This window comes from Rhinolophus sinicus, linkage group LG06, assembly GCF_036562045.2.
Source record: "Rhinolophus sinicus isolate RSC01 linkage group LG06, ASM3656204v1, whole genome shotgun sequence".
Taxonomy (NCBI): domain Eukaryota; kingdom Metazoa; phylum Chordata; class Mammalia; order Chiroptera; family Rhinolophidae; genus Rhinolophus; species Rhinolophus sinicus.
Genome location: NC_133756.1, coordinates 43,142,464 through 43,166,214, shown reverse-complemented (window position 1 = coordinate 43,166,214; position 23,751 = coordinate 43,142,464). Strand labels below are relative to the sequence as shown.

At 32.3% G+C, this 23,751-nt stretch overlaps 1 protein-coding gene across 2 annotated transcripts in view; it reads left to right on the top strand.

Moving 5' to 3' along the window:
- Positions 1-23,751, top strand: part of ADGRL4 (adhesion G protein-coupled receptor L4) — a 104,880-nt gene that overhangs the window by 48,353 nt on the left and 32,776 nt on the right. Inside the window, exons 3-10 of one of the 2 annotated variants that reach the window (XM_019743359.2) lie at positions 1,427-1,579; positions 8,397-8,546; positions 8,937-9,007; positions 9,831-10,010; positions 10,118-10,301; positions 11,392-11,508; positions 17,533-17,738; positions 22,400-22,573. In XM_019743359.2, coding sequence (XP_019598918.2) covers positions 1,427-1,579; positions 8,397-8,546; positions 8,937-9,007; positions 9,831-10,010; positions 10,118-10,301; positions 11,392-11,508; positions 17,533-17,738; positions 22,400-22,573 — 1,235 coding nt within the window. The remainder of the gene's footprint in view (positions 1-1,426; positions 1,580-8,396; positions 8,547-8,936; positions 9,008-9,830; positions 10,011-10,117; positions 10,302-11,391; positions 11,509-17,532; positions 17,739-22,399; positions 22,574-23,751) is intronic. The other variant, XM_074334998.1, reaches the window with a different exon arrangement.

Genomic DNA, 23,751 nt, shown 5'->3' with positions numbered 1-23,751 from the left:
TGAATTAAACATTATACAAATTCATCCTTTAAAAACTTGGTTTGATTAAAATGGAAAATTAAAATTCAAGACATTTTTTAAACCTGACTTGCTTTTACACCTATTCTCCCATGATTTATCTCTGTGCTCTTCAACCAGGCTTCCCTCTACCCTCAGAAATACCTCATTCACCCCTATGCTTGCACCCTTGCCCAACATTTTATCTTTCTTTAGTGACCATTCTTCTCTCTATCTAATCAATACTTACCTATTCTACATTGGCCAGTCTGGGTCTGTTAGTTTTCTATGGCTGCCCTACAAAGCTAGCACAAACTCAGTGGCTCAAATCAATACAGATTTACTCTCTTGACAGTTTTGGAGGGTAGAAGTCAGAAATCAAGGTGTTAGAAGAGCCATCCTTCCTCCAAAGAGTCTAGGGAAGAATCTTTCCTTCTCTCACTAGATACTGGTAGTTGTCAGCTATCCTTGAATTTTACAGCTGCATCACTTCAATCTCTAATTCCGTCTTCACATATCCTTCTCCTCTGTGTCTCAATGTCCAAATTCCCTCCTCTTTGCATTGGGGCCTACCTAATCCAGTATGGCCTGGTCTTAACTTTATTACATCTGCAAAGGTCCTATTTCCAAATAAAGTTACATTCGTGGACATGAGATTACAACTTGAATATAGCTTTTTGGGAGATACAGTTCAACTCGCAACAGGATTTAATGCATCAGGAAATATTCTCTATCTCCCCCAGCCCATCATAATCACTTCTGAGAAGCACTTATTTTCATTTGATAGATAATGTAAATCTGCTTTCCGATTTTACCAAAGGATTTATGAGTCTATCTTTTCTGATAAATTTTGTTATAAGAGTGTAAGGGTAAAGACTATGAGTCATGATATAATTGCTTTTTTTTAAATATTTGTATACTCTTACATAGGACAATATAATGCATATAGTAATGAATAAATGAAGAGATGCAGACACAGTAATATAAAATTATTGTAAGGAATAAGTGATAAAAATAAATGATACATGATTACAGCATGTCAATTTGTATGCTCTGATTTTTCATTTTTAACTTATGGTATACTTTTGACTGATTATAAAGCATATTATAAATTAGCAAATTAGTATATATTTATTGACATTATTATAATTAAATTACATACAAAATATGAAATATGTTCCAATATAGATTAAATAGCTATATTCAGTGATTTTGAAGGAAGAGATTCTGTTTTGTTTTACAACTACAAAGAAGGTTTCACATTATAAGCAAGAATAAAACAAGTGTACAATGTGGATTCTTTAGTATTAACTTCCTTAGAAATAAACGTTGCATTACTTTAAACTATTTAACAGCCAAAATTCCCAAATACTGATAGAAATCCATCTCAATTATACAAAAATAATGTTTTAAATTTATATTTCCACAGATGATAATGAATGTGGAAATTTAACCCAGTCCTGTGGTGAAAATGCTAACTGCACTAACACAGAGGGAAGTTATTATTGTATGTGTGCAACTGGTTTTAGATCCAGCAGTAACCAAGACAGGTTTATCACTAATGATGGCACCATCTGCATAGGTAAGTCAACTATCTCACTTCAGATTTGTTTCTATCTCTTATTGCTTATTACCTCCAGAGATTAGATAAAAATTCAGACCAAATGCTGCCAGTCCTTGATTATACCCTAGTTGTTAAATATTTTCAGAAATTTCATTAATTCCTTCACACCTGCAATACTCATCAGTTACTATGGAATATTTATCCAAGGATATAACAAAAATCAAAGAGTTTTTGAGAAAAATAAAAGAGTTTACAAAACAAAATTCATGAAGCTATGAGATCTAGCATGGTGACAAACAACAGAATAAGTGTTTACACTTTACTAAATCAAGAAAGTTACGATTTGCATCCCAAGATATTGATGCTTTTATAAATATGCATGCTGAAACGGATTCTACATTTTCTTAGAATGTGTTCAGATAACCATTCCTTATGAAAGAAATGTCCTAGTGCTTTACTACTTCCTGCCAAAAGTTAGTCACACTTAAGAGCCATATAAACTTTTCTGAGCACTAGAGTTCTAATTGGAGAATCATTTCAGTTTCACTAAAATGTCTTCTGGAGGGATAATAATTTCAATTCAATCCCTAAATGAAATATTATACTGAGTCTGAAGAGAGTATCTAGAAGATATTTTAAATGTCCTTCTATTGTAATGTGGCCACACATTTGATTATCACATCCTACAGTCTGAGGAGTCAAAAAAAAAAAAAAAAAAAAAGAAAAGATTGTTTAGAAACTTCAAACGATGAATAATTTTCAGGGGCAAATTCTCTGGAGCCAAAGACTTTAACTTTGAAAATAAGTTATAAAGCATCTTACTCATGTTTGCTAACAAAAAATTGTACAGTTTACCAACAACTAGTAAAATTAATTATGATTGATACAATTTACAAGATTAATAGATGAATTGAGGCCCTGAGAGTTAAATCACATAGCCAGGAGTAGATGGGTAACGAGAACTCAGGAATAATGTGCTGTTTCTACTTTATGTAGTTAAATAAGAGAGAGAGATCCAAGTTAATCTAAATCACACTAAGGCCTTTGATTATTTTCCCAGTGAGATTCTCATCAGTAAGCTAAAAAGGAGTCTGGCAATGTTATTACTAACAACATGAGGAGTCAGGGGATAATGTTCAAAGAAAATTTACCAGCGAAATCTCTGTATCAAAGAAATTGTCATGTCTCATGTACCTATGGTCCCTAACATTTACTCTGCTGTGTAAACAGTAAAGATTTTATTCTCCTCATTTTTTTAGCCAAGGGAAGTGCAAGGCTACTCCCAATTCATTTAGGATAAAAGGGGGATTAGAATCACAGTCTTATATCAAGAAAGCCACAGTTATTTCCACAGGAGACTGAAGTGGCCAAGCCATTGAAATCTCACACATTGTTCTGAATCATGCAAATGCATGATTTTCATTATCTATATATACAGGTATATATACAGCTATATATACAAGCTTTGCAAGGGCATAAAAGATTTAAAATATGAGATATAGTATTATTTTCATTAAATAGTGTTGGCATCTTTAGTGTTGGCAGCAAAATATTTTATTGGAATATAGCTTTACAATATATTCAGAAAATAGGATAAACATGAAGTTCTGCCCAGAAAACTTACAGCACCTCACTATTTGTTCTTCTGGAGCTTATACTCCTGTTGCTAGTCTTAGAATGTCATTTAGTATGTGTATTTTACCTTTAGTACTTAAGTTCTAACTATGTAGCTCTGTTAGCTTTACTAAAAATGTTCCAGTTAGATAAGAAATCTAACTTGTGACATCTTAATCACTGGAATGTAATACAATTGTAGCTGTGCTCTTAATTCCCACTTGTCTCTAGAAGACATCTTTCTTTTTAACCTGATCATGTTTACTTTTTTTTTTCAATTTAGTTTCAGGTGTACAAAACAATGTAATAGTTGGACATTTATACCCCTCACAAAGTGATACCCTCAATCTATTACCCCTCTGATCATGTTTACTTTTAATATGACTCAATTCACAAAGGGCTATATTTTTCTGTTCATGTTCCTTGCAAGTGGAGAATTCCTATATTAGAAAACAACTGAATCACAGACACAGACAACAGACACACACATAGATGACTTAATACCAATATTTTGTGGGGGTGTAATACACTTGCAATTTAAAGCGCTTTCCCCCCATACTCACTTCTTATTGAGATACTGTGGCCCTAATTTTTTGCTAATTCTCTTTTTAGCTACTGTAAGTAATCAGTAAACACAATAACTATATTAAAACCCAATACTCAGTACTGAGTTCTTCAGTTTCTACCTGTTTTGTTTGATGGATTATTCAATGAAAAGCTCATTCTCTGGAAAAGTGTTATTTCTAACCAATTTTGTTGTCCTTAAGGATTATGCTTTTTTGAGAAGCAGAGCAACTATTTCTTTTTTTCCAGTTTTGTAGTAATTTTTGTTGTGCACTATGATAATCCTTGGGGAATTTGAACTGAGAACCATAATTCTACTCCCTTTCTACTTTAGTATATCACCTTGTAGTGTATTATTTCTGATTTGACAGCTTAGCTGATACTTAAATTTGACATGTCTGATAATTATAGTCACTAAGAACCTGTATATATAGATAATGAAAAACTCCAATTCACGGCAAGAAATGACCCAAGCAAAACTCTTTACCTTTAGTCTATATTCAAGTACTATCTTCCACAGATAAGGTAATTTTGTTGCAGAAGGCTTTTAGTGAGATTTAGCACCATGCATATTTTTCTTTCCCTTGGAATAACAGTAAAACAAAACTTCAAATGCCATGCTTCTGAGACACCTAGATTTAGACTCACATTTCCCAAGTGGGGAAACTGTGGCATCCATTAATAAAGTGACGCTCCAAGACCAAATGAATAGAACCCAAGGACTCCTTCATGTTTACTGCATGCTTCAAAGCTGTGTTTATTGCTTGTAGGTTTTTTGTTGTTGTTTTTTATGTCTTATCGCCTTAGTTACTCTGATAGTTTCAGATTTTTTCCCTTGCTTTGAATAGCATTAATTATTCAATTTTGTCTTTGCAAATTGTTTCCAGTAATTGAACATTTTATCTTTTCTTTGCAGTATGTGACTTAAACAACTTTAGAAAATTCAGCTATTGATGAAAATTATAAGAATCAAAACAATCATATGACCATGTTTTAAAAGAAAATTATGATAATATTCTGCTGGGTTGGCTTACTATAGACATTAAAAAAAGCATAATATTATTAATGAAAAAATTGCAAATGAATTTTTTGATGTGCAAAACAAATAAATGATTTTTGTGATGTGCCTACATTTAGAGAAATAAAGTTAGCAGTATTAAGTCGAGTGTTGGGTTGGTAGTGGAAAAATGGATCAGTTGTCAAAAATGGTAGGTCAGGGGCGGGCCCGGTGGCTCAGGTGGTTAGAGCTCCATGCTCCTAACTCCGAAGGCAGCCGGTTCGATTCCCACATGGGCCAGTGGGAAGGTTGCCAGTTCAATTCCTCGTGTCCCGCAAGGGATGGTGGGCAGCGTCCCCTGCAACTAAGATTGAACACGGCACCTTGAGGTGAGCTGCCGCTGACCTCCCGAATGGCTCAGTTGGTTGGAGCGCATCCTCTGAACCACAAGGTTGCCAGTTCAACTCCCACAAGGGATGGTGGGATACGCCCCCTGCAACTAGTAATGGCAACTGTACCTGAAGCTGAGCTGTGCCCTCCACAACTAAGACTGAAAGGACAACAACTTGACTTACAAAAAAAGTCCTAGAAGTATACACTGTTCCCCAATAAAGTCCTGTTCAACTTCCAACAATAAAATCTTAATTAAAAAAATGGTAGGTCAATTCTAATCCAACAGAAATAATTACATAGTAGTAATTTAGTTTTCATTAAAATAAGGGAGAGCGTTCTTTTTCTCTATTATAGCTCTGGGAAGTACCAACACATGGCAATCAAATGAGACACTCATTATCAATCTGTTTTCTCTAAACCTACATATTCATAGGGCTCCTGCTATTATGAAAACATATAAATAGGATCAGTGGACCTGATTTTTATTTATAATATCAGGCACCTACTACATCTTAGGCACTACTCCAAACACCATATATTTCCTCATTTGTTAGGAAAAAGAATACTTTGGAGTTAAAAGATATTTTTTTATAGTATTACCCAAGGTCATAAAGCTAATGAGTATTATATAGGCAGGGAGCTTCCATAGTGGTTGTATTAGATCCAAGCCAATTAGGCCCTGCAGGAGATTGCAAGAAAAGTCAGTGTGGATCTTGCTGCAAAATGGCAGTCCCATTCATGGTGGCTAAGCCAGTTTCATCCCATTTGGGCATGGGATATGTTTCACTATTTTATGATTCTCTCTATATTACTAGGTAACAAAGGGGCATAGAATGATAAACTGAGTAGTGGAAGCTTTTGTGTACGCTGGCACACAGCCAGTTGTGGTAGTCACACATTTCATTAATAAGTTAAACTCAATAAACTCTACTTCCGAGGCCTAGAGTGAAAAGGATAACAAACCTCACGTCCACATTTTAGAAAAAAGTTATGGTGATATAAAGTATAAACGAGAAAAGTATAAACAATTTGGAAAACATTGATGAGACGATTAAAGTTTGAAAAACATTACTTTGGTAGGATATTTAATTCTGTAACATTTGTAGTCAGTCTATTCAAATTTGCATACACCCAATTTTGAATGCTAGTCTCCCAGGATTACTACCTCATTTTACAGATTACCATTTCATTAATTGGTGAATTCAGAAGTTGAAATACCCTACTTGGTCCAAGTCTGACATCCTGGAATACGAACTAGCTGAGTGAGTGATGGTGAAGGACTTGAACTAGAGCAAAGACCCCAACATAAACACCACAGGGTGGGGAGGAAAGCTGAAACACAGTCAGTTGTGAGTACCAAGATTGTGTACACCTGTGTTCAAAGTACAGGAGGGAAGATGGAAATTGAGTTTGTAGAGCCAAGATTTGTATGTTGCTCAAAGATTGGGTGTGGGACACTGTTCCCAAGAAATGTTGCACCTTTAAATAATTTTCAAATTGAGAATATCAACATCTGGTTTCCTGTTACGCCATAGAAGGCATCCAAAAACATGAAACGTGGGTATTCAAAAACATAGCTTTCTTGTCCATGAAAGAAATTATTCTTTTTGTGATACTTCATCGGTCTGTTCACACCTTCTTTGGGGTGTTTTCCCTTTTTGGATACAGCACATTCTACTTCTTTAGCAATGCTCCAAAAAAGACTAGTCTTTGGCTTTGTAATATTTTTTTTCCTCACTTTATTGATTTCATGAAAAATAACAACCTTAGTCTGCTCTCCCACCTGGGTTCTTTTCTTCAGCACAACCTTTCCCCAATGGTTCTCCGTATTCTAACAATCAACCTGCAATTACTCATCTGCTACTTTATTTTCTCTCTCTTTTTCTTTTTTCCTTTTTCCTTTTTTTTTTTTTTTTTTTTTTTTTGAGTTTCTGAACACATATATGTAGAAATGATAGGAAGAGGGTGAAGATCTAGAATGGCATTTCTATTTCTTTAAAAATAGTGTACTCAGATTTCTGGGTAGTATAGATCATGAATACATAGATTTGGCAGAAGAACAAGGGATTTTCTACCTTTTTTTCAGATCTTTTAATTGTCCTTAAATCTGGTACCATCACCTTTATTAGCTAATTGAAATTTCTTCAAGAATCTGGCAAGATGTTATTGTCATTTTTCAGTTTTTGGTGGTATGAGTTTTAATGCTTTCCTGTATTTTTTTTTTTTTTGCATTTTAAAAGTGAAAAATTAGGATCAGCTATATTTAAGAAAACTAACTAGATGGCGTTTTTAAATTGGACTATGATCAACCCCCCCCTTTTTGTGGCAAATGGTACTGTGAACCTCTATTAGTTGTTTAAAAATCAAATTGTATACTTTAGAGTACAGATTTATTCATTACTCTAACATAGAGTAGCTTAAGATGTCAGAGCTATGCTGGGAACACAAAAATCTTTGTATTTGTTTAAAGTAACAATCTGTACTTATCAGTTCCTTGTACTTTTTCTCTATTGGGACTCTGCCTACTGTCAGAGTATTTATACTTTATTTAAGACATATTTCACTATAGTATATAAAATTTTAAATTAAGAGTATAAATTATGTGAGCTTAAAACCTGTAAGTTTTATTGTGGCCTTTGAATTATGGCTACTGAAAATCTAAGAGTTAATTCTGTATAATTTGTTGCTTTATCTAAAACAAGTATGTATTAAGAATCATAATAGAATATAACCTGAACTAAAGTAATAAATTATGGTAAAATTTTAAGGGAGTCGAATCACACATTCTGCTACATCTGAATGTTAAGTTAACTTACATGCAGAAATGAAGCTTTGGAAAGAAAGGGCACTACTCTTTTTTATCATCCAGATTTATCTAAATTGAATTGTTATAATAAATGTAGTTTAATACTAGAAAACAAAGTATTTTAAAAATTAGGTTTTTATTAAATTAGAACTAAATTTTGCACAGTCAATGATGAAAATGTCTTTAATGACTTTATTGTTGAATCATGCTATTCAGAAAACAATTCAAGAGTTTAGATCGTGAATAATATGTTTAATACATTGTCAAAATGGATTGGCCAAATCAGGGTTAGATAAATATATGCAGCCAAGTTTGCTCTGTCATTTTTTTCCCAAATGATGGGATTTTCCTTGCATTTTTGGAAATTTGTTATGAAATCACTAACTGTATGTAATATTATTAACAGTGTAAGCAACATTATGAGTACTAAATAAAATTGCTAATTGTTCAAATATTTCCAGATATAGATGAGTGTAGTGAATCAGTTGCCTGTGGTGATCATGCAGTATGTGAAAACGTGGATGGTGGGTATAACTGCTCCTGCAAAGAAGGTTACCAGACATCCACAGGAAACACAAAGTTCACACCTAATGATGGCACTTACTGCCAAGGTAAATTATGTTATTAAATTTTATGTATTACCAAAGAACTATATAAAATATATAGTACACAGTTGTGAAGTATCAAAGAGCTACACCTTCCAAAAGATGTGCCAGTAATCCTTTATTGTCTTAAAATAAAATAAGAAAAATATTGTTTTATTTAATGGAATATGTAGATCACATATTTTATGTAGTTAACAGCTTTCTTTAGGCTAACTACATTCTTACATCTTTCATAAAATATTGTGTATTTTAATGAATAAAAATGAATAAATTTCATTTTGAATAAAATTTTTAAATGTTTTAAATGTTTAAATAACTAAGAAAAATCTTTAGAATCAATATAATCATCTTAGGGGAAATATTTTAAAATTTACTGTATATTTTCTTTTTCTACAGAAAATGTGAATGCAGATTGTCATTTAGATAATGACTGTATTGCTGCAAATATTGACAAAACATTAACAAAAGTAAGTAGACTAGTTGAATTAAAAATGCATTTTATTTTAATATTTTGGTTTTAATTAAAATTTTTCTAATGTCAAATTTTAAAAACAGTAACAAGCAGGTGAACTTCATGTAGAATTGAAACTATTTACGTACAGAGATCTAAGTATTTTATTTGAGACACAATAGGATTAATTAGAAAATCCCCAATTGAGGAAGAATTTTACCTATTTAACTTATGCTACTTTTAAACTATTCAATATACTGGAAAATTCTTTTCAACATGTAAAGAAAGTTGATGAATAAAATAGCAAAAACACATTTTGACCCCAGGCCCATTGCCACACTCTAAGGAGCCATAGCTAAATGAAACTAGATTTTGTACTCTAAAGTAAATATTTCAAAAAGTAAAGAAAAAGTAGGACATCCATAAAATTACTGTCATGTGATTGAAAGGGTGAATCTCAACATAACTAATTAACAATCAGCTAAAGCAAATTTCCTTTTTATCACATTGTAAAGAATTTTCTCTGGTTGATTAAAATCTAATTCATATTAAGTTATGATTATTATAACTTTCAAAAGCTACTTTTTAAAATTATCAATTCAAGCATGTTGCTTCTTTTCTGAAGTAATTTCTATGATTTTAAGTGTACTTGTCAGCCTTTTGTAAATAATTTCGGGTTTCACTGCTGCATGTTATCATTTGGGTTTAATCTGGTAACTTATTAACGTACAGGGCAAGAAAACAAGACTCAGAATAAATTTAACATGCAAATTGTATTCTTGAAAAGATCCAGTAGTACTCTAAACTGGTTTCCTTTCTCTGGATTCATTTTTGTTCAGATTAGACGAATAGACCAACCTGTGGCTTTGCTGCAAGAAGTCTATAGAAATTCTGTAAAAAATCTTTCACCGATGGATATAATTACATATATAGAAATATTAGCAAAATCATCACCATTACTGGGTTACATGAATAGTACTAACTCAGACAAGGACACCCTTTCTAATTCAACTCTTGCTGTAAGTATTTTGAACTTTAACTCAGTATTATTGAGCTTTAAAATTTTCCTTACATCTGTGATTAATGTAATATTCCAACATTTTTAAAAGATACTTTTTTCCCACAGGAATTTATAAGAACTGTGAATAATTTTGTTCAAAAGGAAACATTTATAGCTTGGGACAAGTTACCTACAAATCGTAGAAGAACTCATCTTACAAAACTGATGCATGTGGCAGAACAAACTACTTTAAGTATATCTCAGAACTTTCAAAAGACCACTCAGTTTGATACTAATTCAAGTGATGTAGGTAAGAAGCCCCGGTCAGTTTCAAAGCAATAGTATTTTTCAAACAAGCCATTCTCAAAAGGGAAGGAAAGTCTTTAAAATACTGTTAATGAAATTGGCATTTGTTTTATCGATGTAGAAATGAATGGTGATGCATATTACAAGAGCGATATGAATGAAGGATGAATAAAAACGATGAATACATAAGCATTGCCTCATTCCTACAATCTCCACCTTTTCCTGTTCCTGAATTGCTTAGCACTTAAATGCTCAGCGTACATTACTCCTTTGCCATTTTGAGTTAGTCATCTCATGACTTGTTAGGCTCTACCTTGACCAATGATAGTGACAGACAGATTTTCTGGATGTAGTATATTTAAATTTCTCTTTAGGAATTCTTTGCCTTTTGATGATATAAATCAATCAACATATTAAATTAGAATGTTTCTTGCTTTATGCAATTTCATACTTAAAACATTAGGAATCTTGGATCAAATTGAAGATGCCCGTAAAGTTGTTCTGAGGAAACAAGGTACAATTTCTGAAAGAATCATTACCTCTATCTCTACTATATTTTCCGGGTGACATCCTGCTAGGCAACAGTAGATATACAAAAATCATTATCTCATCTGAATTCACCATTTAACTCAAAATTAAGGTAGCAAGCATTGTGACATATATAAAAGTGTACATTTCTATGACGTTCCTGCATGAGAAGGGTGAAAAAATACCAGGTAAGGAAACTATCCTTCAAGAATTTAATTCAATCCATCTCTAGATAGTAAATTTTATAGTAGACATCATCCTCTAAGATGTCATAGTTCTTATTCTTTGGTTTGGTAATTATGTCACATAGCTCCCTTGCATTCATACATGTTTTATCTTTTATTTCATAAATATAAACCATGAGTGTTATAGTAAAATAAAAAATTTAAACTTGAATCAGATTTTAAGATAGAAATTATAATGTGAAAACATGTTCAGAATATGTTCATTCTACCATAAATAAAAAGTTGAAGTCCAATATTGACAGATGAAATTATCTTCAATTAAATAAAAACATTGATTAAACTAACTTCAAGGAATTTATGATATTCATGGTTTTCTTTCAGCTCTCAAAGCTTTCTTTATTGACTCACATCACATGAAACATATACATCCCCATATGAACGTGGACAGAGATTACATAAAGATATTTCCAAAGAGAAAAACTGCAGATGATTCAAATGGTAGTATTTTGACAATCTTATATACAACGTCAATGATTTGCAATAAATACTTGTCATGCATTTGATTGTATCATATGTACATATAACGTGTGTGGTTTCCTATAGAAAAATATTTGATGTTTACATACAGAATTTCTGTATTTGTACTTGAGATTTTTATTCTGATATAAATACCTGGGGAGAATTTTCTTTTATTTTTATTTTTTAATTATTTATTTTTTTATTTATTAAATTTATTGGGGTGACATTACTTAGTAGAATTATATAAGTTTCAAGTGTATATTTCTATAATACATCATTTATATATTGCATTTTCTGTTCACCACCCAGTGTCAGTTCTCCTTCCATCACCATACATTTGTTTGACCCCCTTTTCCCTCTTCTACCACTGCCCCCCTCATACCTTCTGGTAACCACTAAACTGTTGTCTGTGTCTTTGAGTTTTAGTTTGTCTTGTATATTGGTTGCTTTTAGTTTTTTATCCCACATATGAGTGAAGTTCTGTGGTTCTCGACTTTTTCTTTTCGGTTTATTTTACTTAGCATGATGAACTCAAGATCCATCCATGTTGTCCCAAATGGCAGTACTGTATTTCACCTTTTCTTATGGCCAAGTAATATTCCATTGTGTATATGTACCACATCTTCTTTATCCAATCATCTATCAAAGGACACTTCGGTTGTTTCCATGTCTTGGCCATGAATAGTGCTGCATTGAACACTGTGGTAACATATAGTTTTACAGATAAATGTTTTCAGATTTTTGGAGTAGAAAATGAATTGCTGGGTTGTATGGTATTTCTTAATTTTTTGAGGAACCTACATACTGTTTTCCATAGTGATTATATCAATTTACATTCCAACCAGCAGTGTATGAGGGTTGCTTTTTCTCCACAGCCTCTACAACACTTTTTATTACTTGTCTTGTTGATGATAGCCATTCTAAAAGGTATGAGGTGGTATTTCATTGTTGCATTGATTTATTTTCCCTAATAGCTAGTGATGCTGAGCATTTTTTCATATATCTGTTGGCCATTGTGTTCTTAGGAGAATTTTCTGTTCAGGGCCTCTGCCCGTTTTTTAATTGGATTGTTTTTAGTTTTTTTTTCTTGTTGGGTTCTATGAGTTCTTTATATATTTTGGATATTAGCCCCTTATTGGAGGTGTTGTTTGCAAATATCTTCTCCCATTCAGTTGTTTGCCTCTTTGTTTCGTTGATAGTTTATTTTGCTGTGCAGAAGCTTTTTAGTTTGATATAACCCCATTCATTAATATTTGTTTTTACTTCCCTTGCCTTTGGAGTCAAATTCATAAAAATCCTCTCTGAACACAAGGTCCATAAGTTTAGTGCGTATGCTTTCTTCTATGCAATTTATTGTTTCACAACCTGTCCAATGTTTAGATTTGATCCATTTTGGGTTAATTTTGGTACATGGTGACAGAAAGCAGTCTAGTTTCATTCTTTTGCTTGTGGCTTTCTAATTTCCCCGCACTAGTGATAACAGATTTGTCATCACTGTTATTCAACATAATATTGGAAGTCCTAGCCAGAGCAATAGACAAGAGAAAGAAATAAAAGGCATCTGAACTGGAAAAGGAGAAGTTAAATTGTCACTTTTTGCAGATGACATGATTCTTTATATGGAAAACCCTAAAGACTCCACCAAAAACTGTTAGAAACAATAAACAAATACAGTGAAGTTGCAGGATACAAAATCAATGTATAAAAATCCATTGTATTCCTATATACAAAAAATGAAACTTCAGAGAAAAAAAAGAAAAAAAATAATTTTTGCAATTGCAACAAAAGGAATAAAATACCTAGGAATAAACTTAACAAAGCACCATGTTTCTGCGAAAATAAGATCTACCCTGAAAATAGCCCCAGTTAAGATCGTCAGACAGACAGACACATTTAGTATGTTATGACAATGTTCCAGAAGAAGATGACATGACTATATTTGAATAAATATAGATTGTTGTATATGAAAAATAAGACATCCTTTGAAAATATACCCTAATGTGTCTTTTGGAGCAAAAATTAATATAAGACCTGGTCTTATTTTCGGGGAAATATGGTATGTGAAGGACTTATATACTGAAAAATAGAAGACATTTTTAAAAGAAATTGAAGAAGATACAAAGAAATGGAAAGATATTCTGTGTTCATGGATTGGAACAATCAACATAGTTAAAATGGCCATAATACTCAAAGCAATAAGGTTTAATATAATCCCCATCAAAATCCCAATGGTATGTTTTCAAGAAATAGAACAAAAAAATCATCAGATTTGTATGGAGTCACAAAAGACCCTGAATAGCCAACGTAACCTAAGAAAAAAGAACAAGGCTGGAGGTACCAACTCTCTGACTTCAATTTTTACTACATAGTAACAATAATCAAAACAGCTTGGTACTGGCAGAAAAACAGACACACAGACCAATGGAATAGAATTGAGAACCCAGAAATAGACCCACATATACATGGGCAGAAAATTTTTGACAAAGGATTCAAAAACATACAATGGAGAAATGAAAGCCTCTTCAATAACTGGGGAGACACTTAGTTGACAATATCTACATCCTTCTTGTCTTACCTCTAACATCCGTAACTGTCTGATACCATTAAGATTTTAAGGAAAATATACAAGGAAGTATGGATTTACTACTTGTTTTGTAGTAGTCAATAGATAATATAATTTACATAGAGTTTTAAATATTTTTTTCTTCAATAATCCTTCATATTCCTGAATTTGTGATTGTGTGAGGAAGACAAATACAGACAATGTTCAAAAGGTAGAAAGTTATTGTTTAGGCTTGGACTTCTCTTCTACTTGCTATTTCTTAGTATTTGTACACTACACTCTTCAACTAAGGCAGGATTTCTTAAGAAATGGAATCAGAAAATGCTAGTTCTAGCAGGCAGCTTAATAACTAACCTATTTTCCTCAATTTATGGGTAATGGAAGTAGGTCACAAAGAATTTAGCAGATTTGTCTCTAAGCCCATCAACAGATAGTACAGAGCCAACACTGGAAGGGAGGTAGTTGACAAAGAAATCGGCCCTGACCAGCTTTTCCTTGTCACCTAACGATAGGAAAGCTAGCAGCTTGTTCTTTTAATTTAACTATTTTTCTGCTCTCTTAGCTCAATGTACTTAGAAAAAAAATCTCTGCTGATAGTAGAATTGCTGTGGTTGTTCTTCCCCTATAGTTCAAAATATATTACCCAGGGAAAACATGAATTATAATATTTTTCTCAAGAATGTATGGGTGGTTATAAATACAAATGAAAAATATATTCAATCACACACTTATGGTCTCTTTTATAGACATCATTTCATAAACAGATATGTTGTCTTTATTATTAAGAATCTTGTGCATTCATTCTCAGAAGAATGTGTTTTTAAAACAATTTTTATGACACTAATGTGGGACTTTTATTTAATCCATAGATAGTATACTCTCCATTTTTTTGTCAGTTTTTTAATTCAAAAGTAAGAAACAGATGGCTTTAAAACAAAGCAAAAATAACTAAGCCATACTGCCATTGAACCCATGGCTCTTCCATATTGGATCATATTCTAATTAACCAAGAACACATATAATATTTAGGAGCAAATCCAAAGAATGTGTTAAACTGTTATATTTTCAAAGATTTGAGAAGTGATTAGAAGTTGCAAATAAAGACACTGAAAATACTTATCATAGTGACAGATGATAAAATTGTCATGGAATTAATATCTCGAAGAGATCCTGTCTGAGTACATGGTAGTTTTCTTATGTTTAATGATCATGCATGCAAACTCTGACATTTGAAAGGGACAATAATATCAGCTCTGGAAAAAGCAGAGGGAGAAAATTTGTTTTCCTCAAGGTTGGATCTTAAAAATAAGGGCAAGAGTAACAAACTGATCAAACTCACTCAATGATGTCTACATGTGTTTATTCACTTATTGACAAAGTCAATTAATAAAAACATGCATTAGTTAAAAGCTGCATAGTGTCATTAGTAGAAAAATAAGGTTGGCACAGCTGGATTTTTTAATATTTTTATAGGCTGAATTTTAGTCCCTATCATTAATGAATGACCCCTAATTTACTAAGAGAAAGTACAGATTTCATAAGAGAGTTAAAAGTTAGATCAGGCTCAGAATTAGTGAGATATCATGGGAATTAAGAGGTTCAAAATGATGAGAATGGACAAATACTGCGATAGTATTCTGAAAGGTGTCAAAAATGGATTTTGGAGTATTCTATATGGCATGAATCTCCTTTTCCCTAGTAAAAAATTGACATTAAATAAATATTTTCCCTTAGAAAGGATAGAGTAATTAAAATATTTTAAAAATCTAGCGTATCTTTTTGGTGCTCCATTGGATTTTTGATTGTCTCCTACTACAACCTCTGAGAAATCACTATTGCATGAACTGGTTCATCAACTGAACTAGATCCAGTTGACCTAAAAAAATTCTAGGTTCTGTTTAAGGCCCTGGTGTGTCCATAGAAAGTCTGGGCACTAGCCCAGACTATGTCATCTCCTGGAGTCATCATAATTTCACTAGCCCAATCATGTTTTACTAACATTATTTCTTTCTTTGATATTAGTTTTCTAAGCTGGAAGTTCAGGGAAATACTCTATGTAAGGCCTTTTTAGATTAAGATGGAAAATATGAAAAGCAATGCACTTTGGCAACTTCTAGCTCACATAACCATATCCAAAGAACATTATTTATTAATGCAATGTTGTGATGTGCAAAGTTCCAGCTTTGTTTCACAGTCTATTGTTTTCATTATTAGCAACATTGTGTTTATGATTTTAATTAATGCTTTTTAAATTATTTGGTAATATCACAAAGTTGAGGGAACAAATGAATATGATGGAGTTCTTCCTCTGTTGTCCAAGAATCTAACACAAACATATAATGTTTCTAGTTAATAACTATAACAATGATCATAATAATATAGTATGTCAAACTTTGCAGAAGACTTTCTCATGCACTTTCATTTGGTCTCCACCTTATCCTAACAAATAGCTAGGGTAACTATTACCTCCATCATTTGATAAGTGAGAAAGCTGAAGTTCAAAGTAGCTGCTTTATCCATAGCCACACAAGTAGGAGCAATGATTGAAAGCAGAACTCCTGATTCCAAGAGTAAATTCTAAATGTAAAGTCCGAAATTTAGTGTCCATAATTCTGTACAATAAATAGAGGAGGAATATGACCTAAATAACAACAGAAACTTAAAAGATAATAAGTCTAGATGTTGAGTCATCCACATACTTAATACCAGTGATAATGAGCTGCTACAAAAACCAAGCCAGTTTGAGATCCATTAATATAAGTTTAATGTCCAAGCTAAGAAAAAAATAGTCACATGATAGTCTGTACTGATGAAAGTCCTTTCTAATATTGGGTTATACGTGTATGCTGATTGATGCACCACATTTGGGGAGAATGAATGGTACAGATAAATGACCGCCTTGAAAAATAATAAATTTCCTACCCTGAGACTGCCTAGTTATATTCCATCAATATTAAATAGAAAACATTTCAGTGGGCATGAGGTTGAACTCAGTGGGATCTCACAACCTGTTCAATTGTAAACTTTCTTACTACTGTTAAGTCTCTGATAATTTTCTGTCCATATCTTTCTAACTCATGTACTTACACATACCAAAGTAATAACTAATTTATCTTTTATGTGACTACACTTTTCACCTTGATTGTTAGTCAACACTTGGATATAAATTTACCTAGGAATATTATTCTTCTAAATATAGTTTTTGCAAAGGGGGTGCTACAGTCCATGATCAGTTTCAGAGACATAAAGGTCAAAGAATACGTCTTAATACAGTTTGATGACGTAGGCATGGAGTTATTATGATCCAAATTTTAATATCTGGGCATTTGTATGACTCCCTTAGAATAAAAATGTTGTCTGTTCAATTGTTATGTTTATATTAATAGTTTATATATTTCTGTTTATAAAAATTTCACCAAATGCACTTATTTGTTTGATAGGCAATGTTGCAGTTGTGTTTTTATATTATAAGAGTATTGGTCCCTTGTTTTCATCATCTGACAAATTCTTATTGGAACCTCAAAGTTATGATAATTCTGAAGAGGAAGAAAGAGTCATCTCATCAATAATTTCTGTCTCAATTAGCTCGAACCCACCCACACTGTATGAATTTGAAAAAATAACATTTACATTAAGTCACATAAAGGTAAGTTGTTTTTCTGGTGATTATTATGATCATGAAACATTCAGAGAAGTAGACATTTTTTGTGATGTCACTTTAATTATATGTGAGTTCTTTAGTTTAAAAATACAGATTTAAAATTAAAATAATAAAGTGTTTAAAACTAATTTTTCTAAAAAATAATTTCATACTTTCAGTGCTCTTTAAACTATCTAACAAATACCAGAGTTTCACATACTTGATTCTCTGAAATTAAGCTATGCTTTAGTTTTATTTTTTAAGTACATAAATTGTTCATTTTGGAGACTCTATACCTTTAAGAAATGAGTTATAAAAATGTATCGATGTCAAAGAGATAAATGTCACTTGTGTAATGAAGGCAGTGTTTGGTTAGTAATTGCCATTTAAAATAATATTTGTACAGATTTGGGTGCTGATTAAAACAAAATCACAGATAACGTTTATAATATTTCATAAAGAAATTAACAGACCATTTTACTATTTTATTATTATTCTAAATCTTTTTTCAAACTCATATATAATTAAAACCATACAATAAACGAATGTGATTAGAAATAACCAAGTATTCATTTCTTTTATATACCTAAAAATGAATGAGAAAACCCAAAAGTCATAGATTTCTGCCTTTTTACAGTTTAAGCTTTGGGGGGGGGGGGGGGGCTTTCAGTCGAATTTCAGTCCTAGTACAGGATTTAAATATCTCTGATGCTCCATTTGGAGAGCCTTGAAGCTGGCCAGTTACATTGACATGTTTACGGGGGAGGGAAGGAAGTAGAGGAACATATATGCTTACCCACAATATAAATTTGGGTAAGTAGAAACTATAAATAAAAAAGTCTAATGTAGAAACTAAATGCAGGAGAATGCAAGAAAATAGTAGCTCAAACCTAAACATCAATGGGTATTATGTTGCGAGAACTAGGTGTGAAATGTATAAGAAAGGAAACTAAACTTAGATATTTTCAGATGCTAATGCAAATGATATTTCTGACACTAGAAACCCAACACCTTCTTTTACATAGTTTGATGATTTTTGTAGAGGTTTTATTAGTGAATGTTTTAGCAGCTGAAACGATGCCAAGGACAATCCACTTCACCAATATGTTTGACCCAGCAACTAGACACATTTAAACAAAAATTCTTCACCGTAATTAATGGGAAAACTTTATTGTCCTTAATCCGCCTCTCTGTTCAAATCTTTTTCCAATTCAGAATAATGACCATCACAAAATTTCATCATTTTCCTTTGATAACACACCTGTCTAATGCATGGTTCCCCTCCCTGAGAATAAAATTTGGATCCTACTCCATTTTCTCTGAGAAAATCAAAACTATCTCATATATAACACCTTCAGTTTCCTGATTCCTTAATAATTTTTTTGTAATTTCACCAATTAGTATATACTTCTCTATTACCTCAGAGGAATATTAATAGTAGTTGTCATAATAATATTAATAATGATGATAGTAACCAGTACTTTAACAATGCTTATATGAGACCTTGTTCTACATTCTTTATGTAAAAATCAAAAACAACTTATTATCACAAGAGCCCTATGAGGTACGTACTATTATTTTCATTTTATAGATAGGAAACTGAGACTCAGAGATGAAATAACTGCCCATGGTCACTTGCAGTAAACTAGTAGAACAAAGTGTTATTCCCAGGAAATCTTCCTCCAGAATGCATGCTTTCAGCAGCTATGATACTCTCCTGCTCAATGTTGTTCTCTGAATCCCTCCTCCAGCTGCCTCGCAAAAAATTACGCTTCGTCCATTATCTCATCTCTCCTGGATCTCTCAATATTAGTGCCAGTGTCTCCACTAACAAATAGGCTCAAGTTTCTGGCTTCATACAAAGAAGGGAAAAACACTCACCACTGGCCCAGTATCTCCTTGACCAAAAACTCAATAAAGCCTCTTATTTTAAGCTTCTAAAACATAGGTATTAGCTATTGACTTTCATCTATGGAAAATTTAAATATAGTTTTCCTACACACATCTTCCCCTGTGATACAAAAACTCCCCCAACTATCCATCCTCCCATGCTTACCTCAAATTTTTGGCTAAATCTGTTTTCAATGTGCATATTATTATAATTTATTATGTGTTATTCACAGCTGAATCACGAGGCTGAACCATTTTCCTGGTGTTAGTAAATTCTTCTAATTTAGCTTGCTTAAATTTCTATTTATCCATTACTAATTCATTCTTAAACTTTCTGACATACTATATATCTTCTCGCAAAATAGTCAGACACATAAAATTGTGTATCAGCTAATGGAATGTCCTGAAGGCATCCTACCTAGGTCTCTGTAAACATGATCCTATCCAGGTGGTTTACTCTTCAGTCTGTGGCACAGCTATCAGTCTGAACACACCTTTCAGCATCATCCTGGACACGCAACTCACCTCTCTCCTGTGACAGATTCAATATCTCCTTCCACCGATGTGTCCTCTTTCTTGGTTTATGTCTGTATTTAAAGCATATTCATCAGTGTCTCTTGAGAAAATTGCACAGAAGACCAATTTTTTAAGGTATCTTATCCTAACACTTGTTTGGTAAATTTCATGAACTAGTGTTATAAATTGTAAATATTTTTTCTTTAAAATTTTTTAGAACTTGAGGAAGGTTGTCTTCTAGCTTGTAAGGTTAACCTGGAGAAGTTAATGCAATTAATATTTTACTTAAAATTTGCAGTCTTTTGCGTGTAATCAGTCCCTTTCTCTCAAATTTTTGAGATCTTATCTTTATTCTCAGAATTCTGATCTAAGATGAACGTAGGTGTAGGTCATTCTTCATTACTTCTACTAGGCATTATGTGAATCTGTTAATCTGAAAATGTATGGCCTTCAGTTCTAGGGAATTTTGTAATATTATATCTTTGCTAATTTCTTCCTTTCCAGTGTTCCTGTTCTCTTTTCCTGTTATTCCTATTACTCGAGAATTAGACTTCCCAGCCAAGACTCTAGGTATTTTTTGTTTTAGTTTTATTTTGTTTTCCATTTTTAATGTTTTTATTCTGCTAACATTTTTATTTCAACTGTATACTTAATTACCACTAAAAACCTTATATTTTTTTTACCTTAATTTCATTTAACGGGTGCAGTATTTCTCCCCCTGTTTTTTGAATGACACTCATCCTCTCAGCTGATTCTGGCTTCCCATTTCTAGAGGCCCTCTGTTTCCTCTGGATTATGTGATTTCCTACAAGAGAGGGACTGGGCATTTTCCTGGCTGTTTTGGGGAGAAATGGATATAGAGTTTCAATTTTCTTCACATACCTTGACCTCTTTAAAAAACTTCTTGTCATCTCTCCAATTTTAGCTCAATCACTGTCTTCCCAGATTCCCTCCATTCTAATTTAGTCTTTCACCAGTGCTCCAACTGCTGACCCAAGTGTTGGGTTTTGCATATATCCAATTAAATCAATTGTCTGAGTGTATTAAAATCATGTGAGTTTCTATCATCCTTGAGCGCAGATGCTGTATATTTTTAACAGAGAATCTCTGGCTCCTCACACAAAGTCTATCCCTTACTTGATACTCAACTAATGTTTTGTTTAATAAATTGTTGTGTGAAGTTTTGGGTTTGATTCTATGCTACTCCACTTACGAATGGTTAGTCTTGAATATATCTCTAGCCATTTCTTAGCCTCTGAACACAATACCTACTTCACAGGACCCTTTTGAGGGTCAAATTAAACAAAGTCGGTGAGAAAACACCTGTTTAAACTGTAAACTGTTATATAATTATAAATCTTTTTTTTTTTTTTTCCTGCAAGATACAGAAATAGGGTGTTCAACATTCTATGGCTAAATTATTATTAACATTTTTGGAATATTAGGTATTGTGTGGAGATTAGTTAAAATAAATATATGGTAAAGAAAACTCTACTATTTATTGAGCAACCACCTAGTAATCTGATCATCCTGTCTAATCTACCCTTTGTCTACATTCATTGTGCTCTAACTACCCTGGTTTCTACATGTTTCTAGAAGACCCTGTGCAATCTCACCACAACCTTTTCCATTTTCCATTCCAACCGTCTGAAATCTTCTCTTCCCAAGTCTTCAAGGCTCCCTCTCTCACTTCACTGAGGCTTAGACAGCTTAGACATAATATGGGAAAAGCCTCTTCAAGATCAACATCCATCCTGCTTTTCTTTTTTTTTCCCCCTGGTTTATTTTTCTTTTTTAAAAATTTCTCAGCTCCTCGCAAGAATGTAAGTTCAACAATGCAAACACTTTTTCTTTTTCTTTTTTTCCAGTGTTGTGTTTTTAGTACTGGGATCAACAACTAATATCTAGAATATATTCAATAAATATTTATTGAATGGAGATTATATGATAATTATTTGTGTCATGCACTGTTCTAAATGACACATACATGATCTCATTTGATAATAATTTTCACAACTTTAGGGACACAGGGTTGATAAAATATTGCACTATTGCAATGTAAAATATTGCACTATTGCAATGTAAACTTTAATTCTTTTAGCTAACAGCAGCATTCATTTATTAGCATTGATTTTATGCTTCACTTTTTAGACAAGGTTTTATTTATATTGATATGCAAAGTGGTATTTTTAATATGACAAAGTGATACCATATGTGTAACTTTTTCTTTTTTTTCCATCAGTAAAATGTCTCTTTTTCAGATCGCAGATAAATATAGGAGTCAGTGTGCATTTTGGAACTACTTGCCTGACACTATGGATGGCAACTGGTCTTCAGAGGGCTGTGAGCTGACATATTCAAATGAGACCCACACCTCATGCAGCTGTAATCACCTGACACATTTTGCAATTTTGATGTCTTCTGGTACTTCCATTGTAAGGCTATTTTCCACTTCGTATTTGTAAATCTGCATGTGTTTCATTGTTTTTGTTGTTTTTAATGTCATTCAAGAGAATAATTTTATATGCTTTCCTCAGTTGTAAATAGCACATTAAATTAATTGATAAAACCCCAACATTATCTTTTTTAGTCTTTGTTTTTCTTACCTGACTTCTATGACATATCTAGTCTGGATTTTAGATTATTTTTAGTCTAGGACTTACCTAGTTTGCAATATGTAGTAGATTGCATGTTAAGTATCTGTCCATTGACTCTTTGTTTTTAATGTGCTTTTAAGGACCATTTATACATTTTACTGTACAATGGACTTTATGGGCTTTTGGCTTTGTGTTGAAAGTTTATTGTTACCAATGACAAATTCATGAAAAATTTGATACCTGATCAATAAGCATTAGTACATTTATAAATACCATGTTTTAATAATGTAGAACCCCACAAGATTTTAAACATGAAAAATCTCTCTAAGGTGAATAGCTTCATAATATGTATTTCACATCAGTAACATCTTGCTTTTACATTATGTATATCTTATTTTATATCTCTGTACAATAATCTTCATGGATTACAGGTTTATTTCTATATATACTTAGAACCTGTCAAGTATATAAAGTGGCCAAATAAATCCACCTAATCATGTCAGTCATAAAGATGATTTTTTTCTGAATGTTAAGTAAGCAAAAAAGCCTCTATTCTGTATGTTTAAAATAAGTATTCATCTAAGTAGAATAAAATCAATCTTTCTCATGTTAGTCTCTCAGCTAGACTGTTTTGATATTCTATATATTCAGCATTTCTAATACCTTTGTTAATGTGTTTTAGATGAATCACTGCATAGGAATGACTTGTTCTTTCCACTGATAAATCTGCTTTAATTAACCATTTTCACTGTATAATAATGAATTGCCATTCTAATATCATGAAATTGATGATAACATTGTTAAACCATATACTAATATGTATACTATGCCTAGAAAAAAATCACTAATTACAGAACTGTTAAAGTGACATGTGATTTATAGCAATCTTTTCTGAATATTGAACATTTTCAAAAGTCATCTAAATGCACATTTGTATTTTTACATTTTATGAACATTTTGATTAATGTTTCACCAAAAAAGGAAGTTCATTATATGTTGTAGTTCCTTTGATAAGT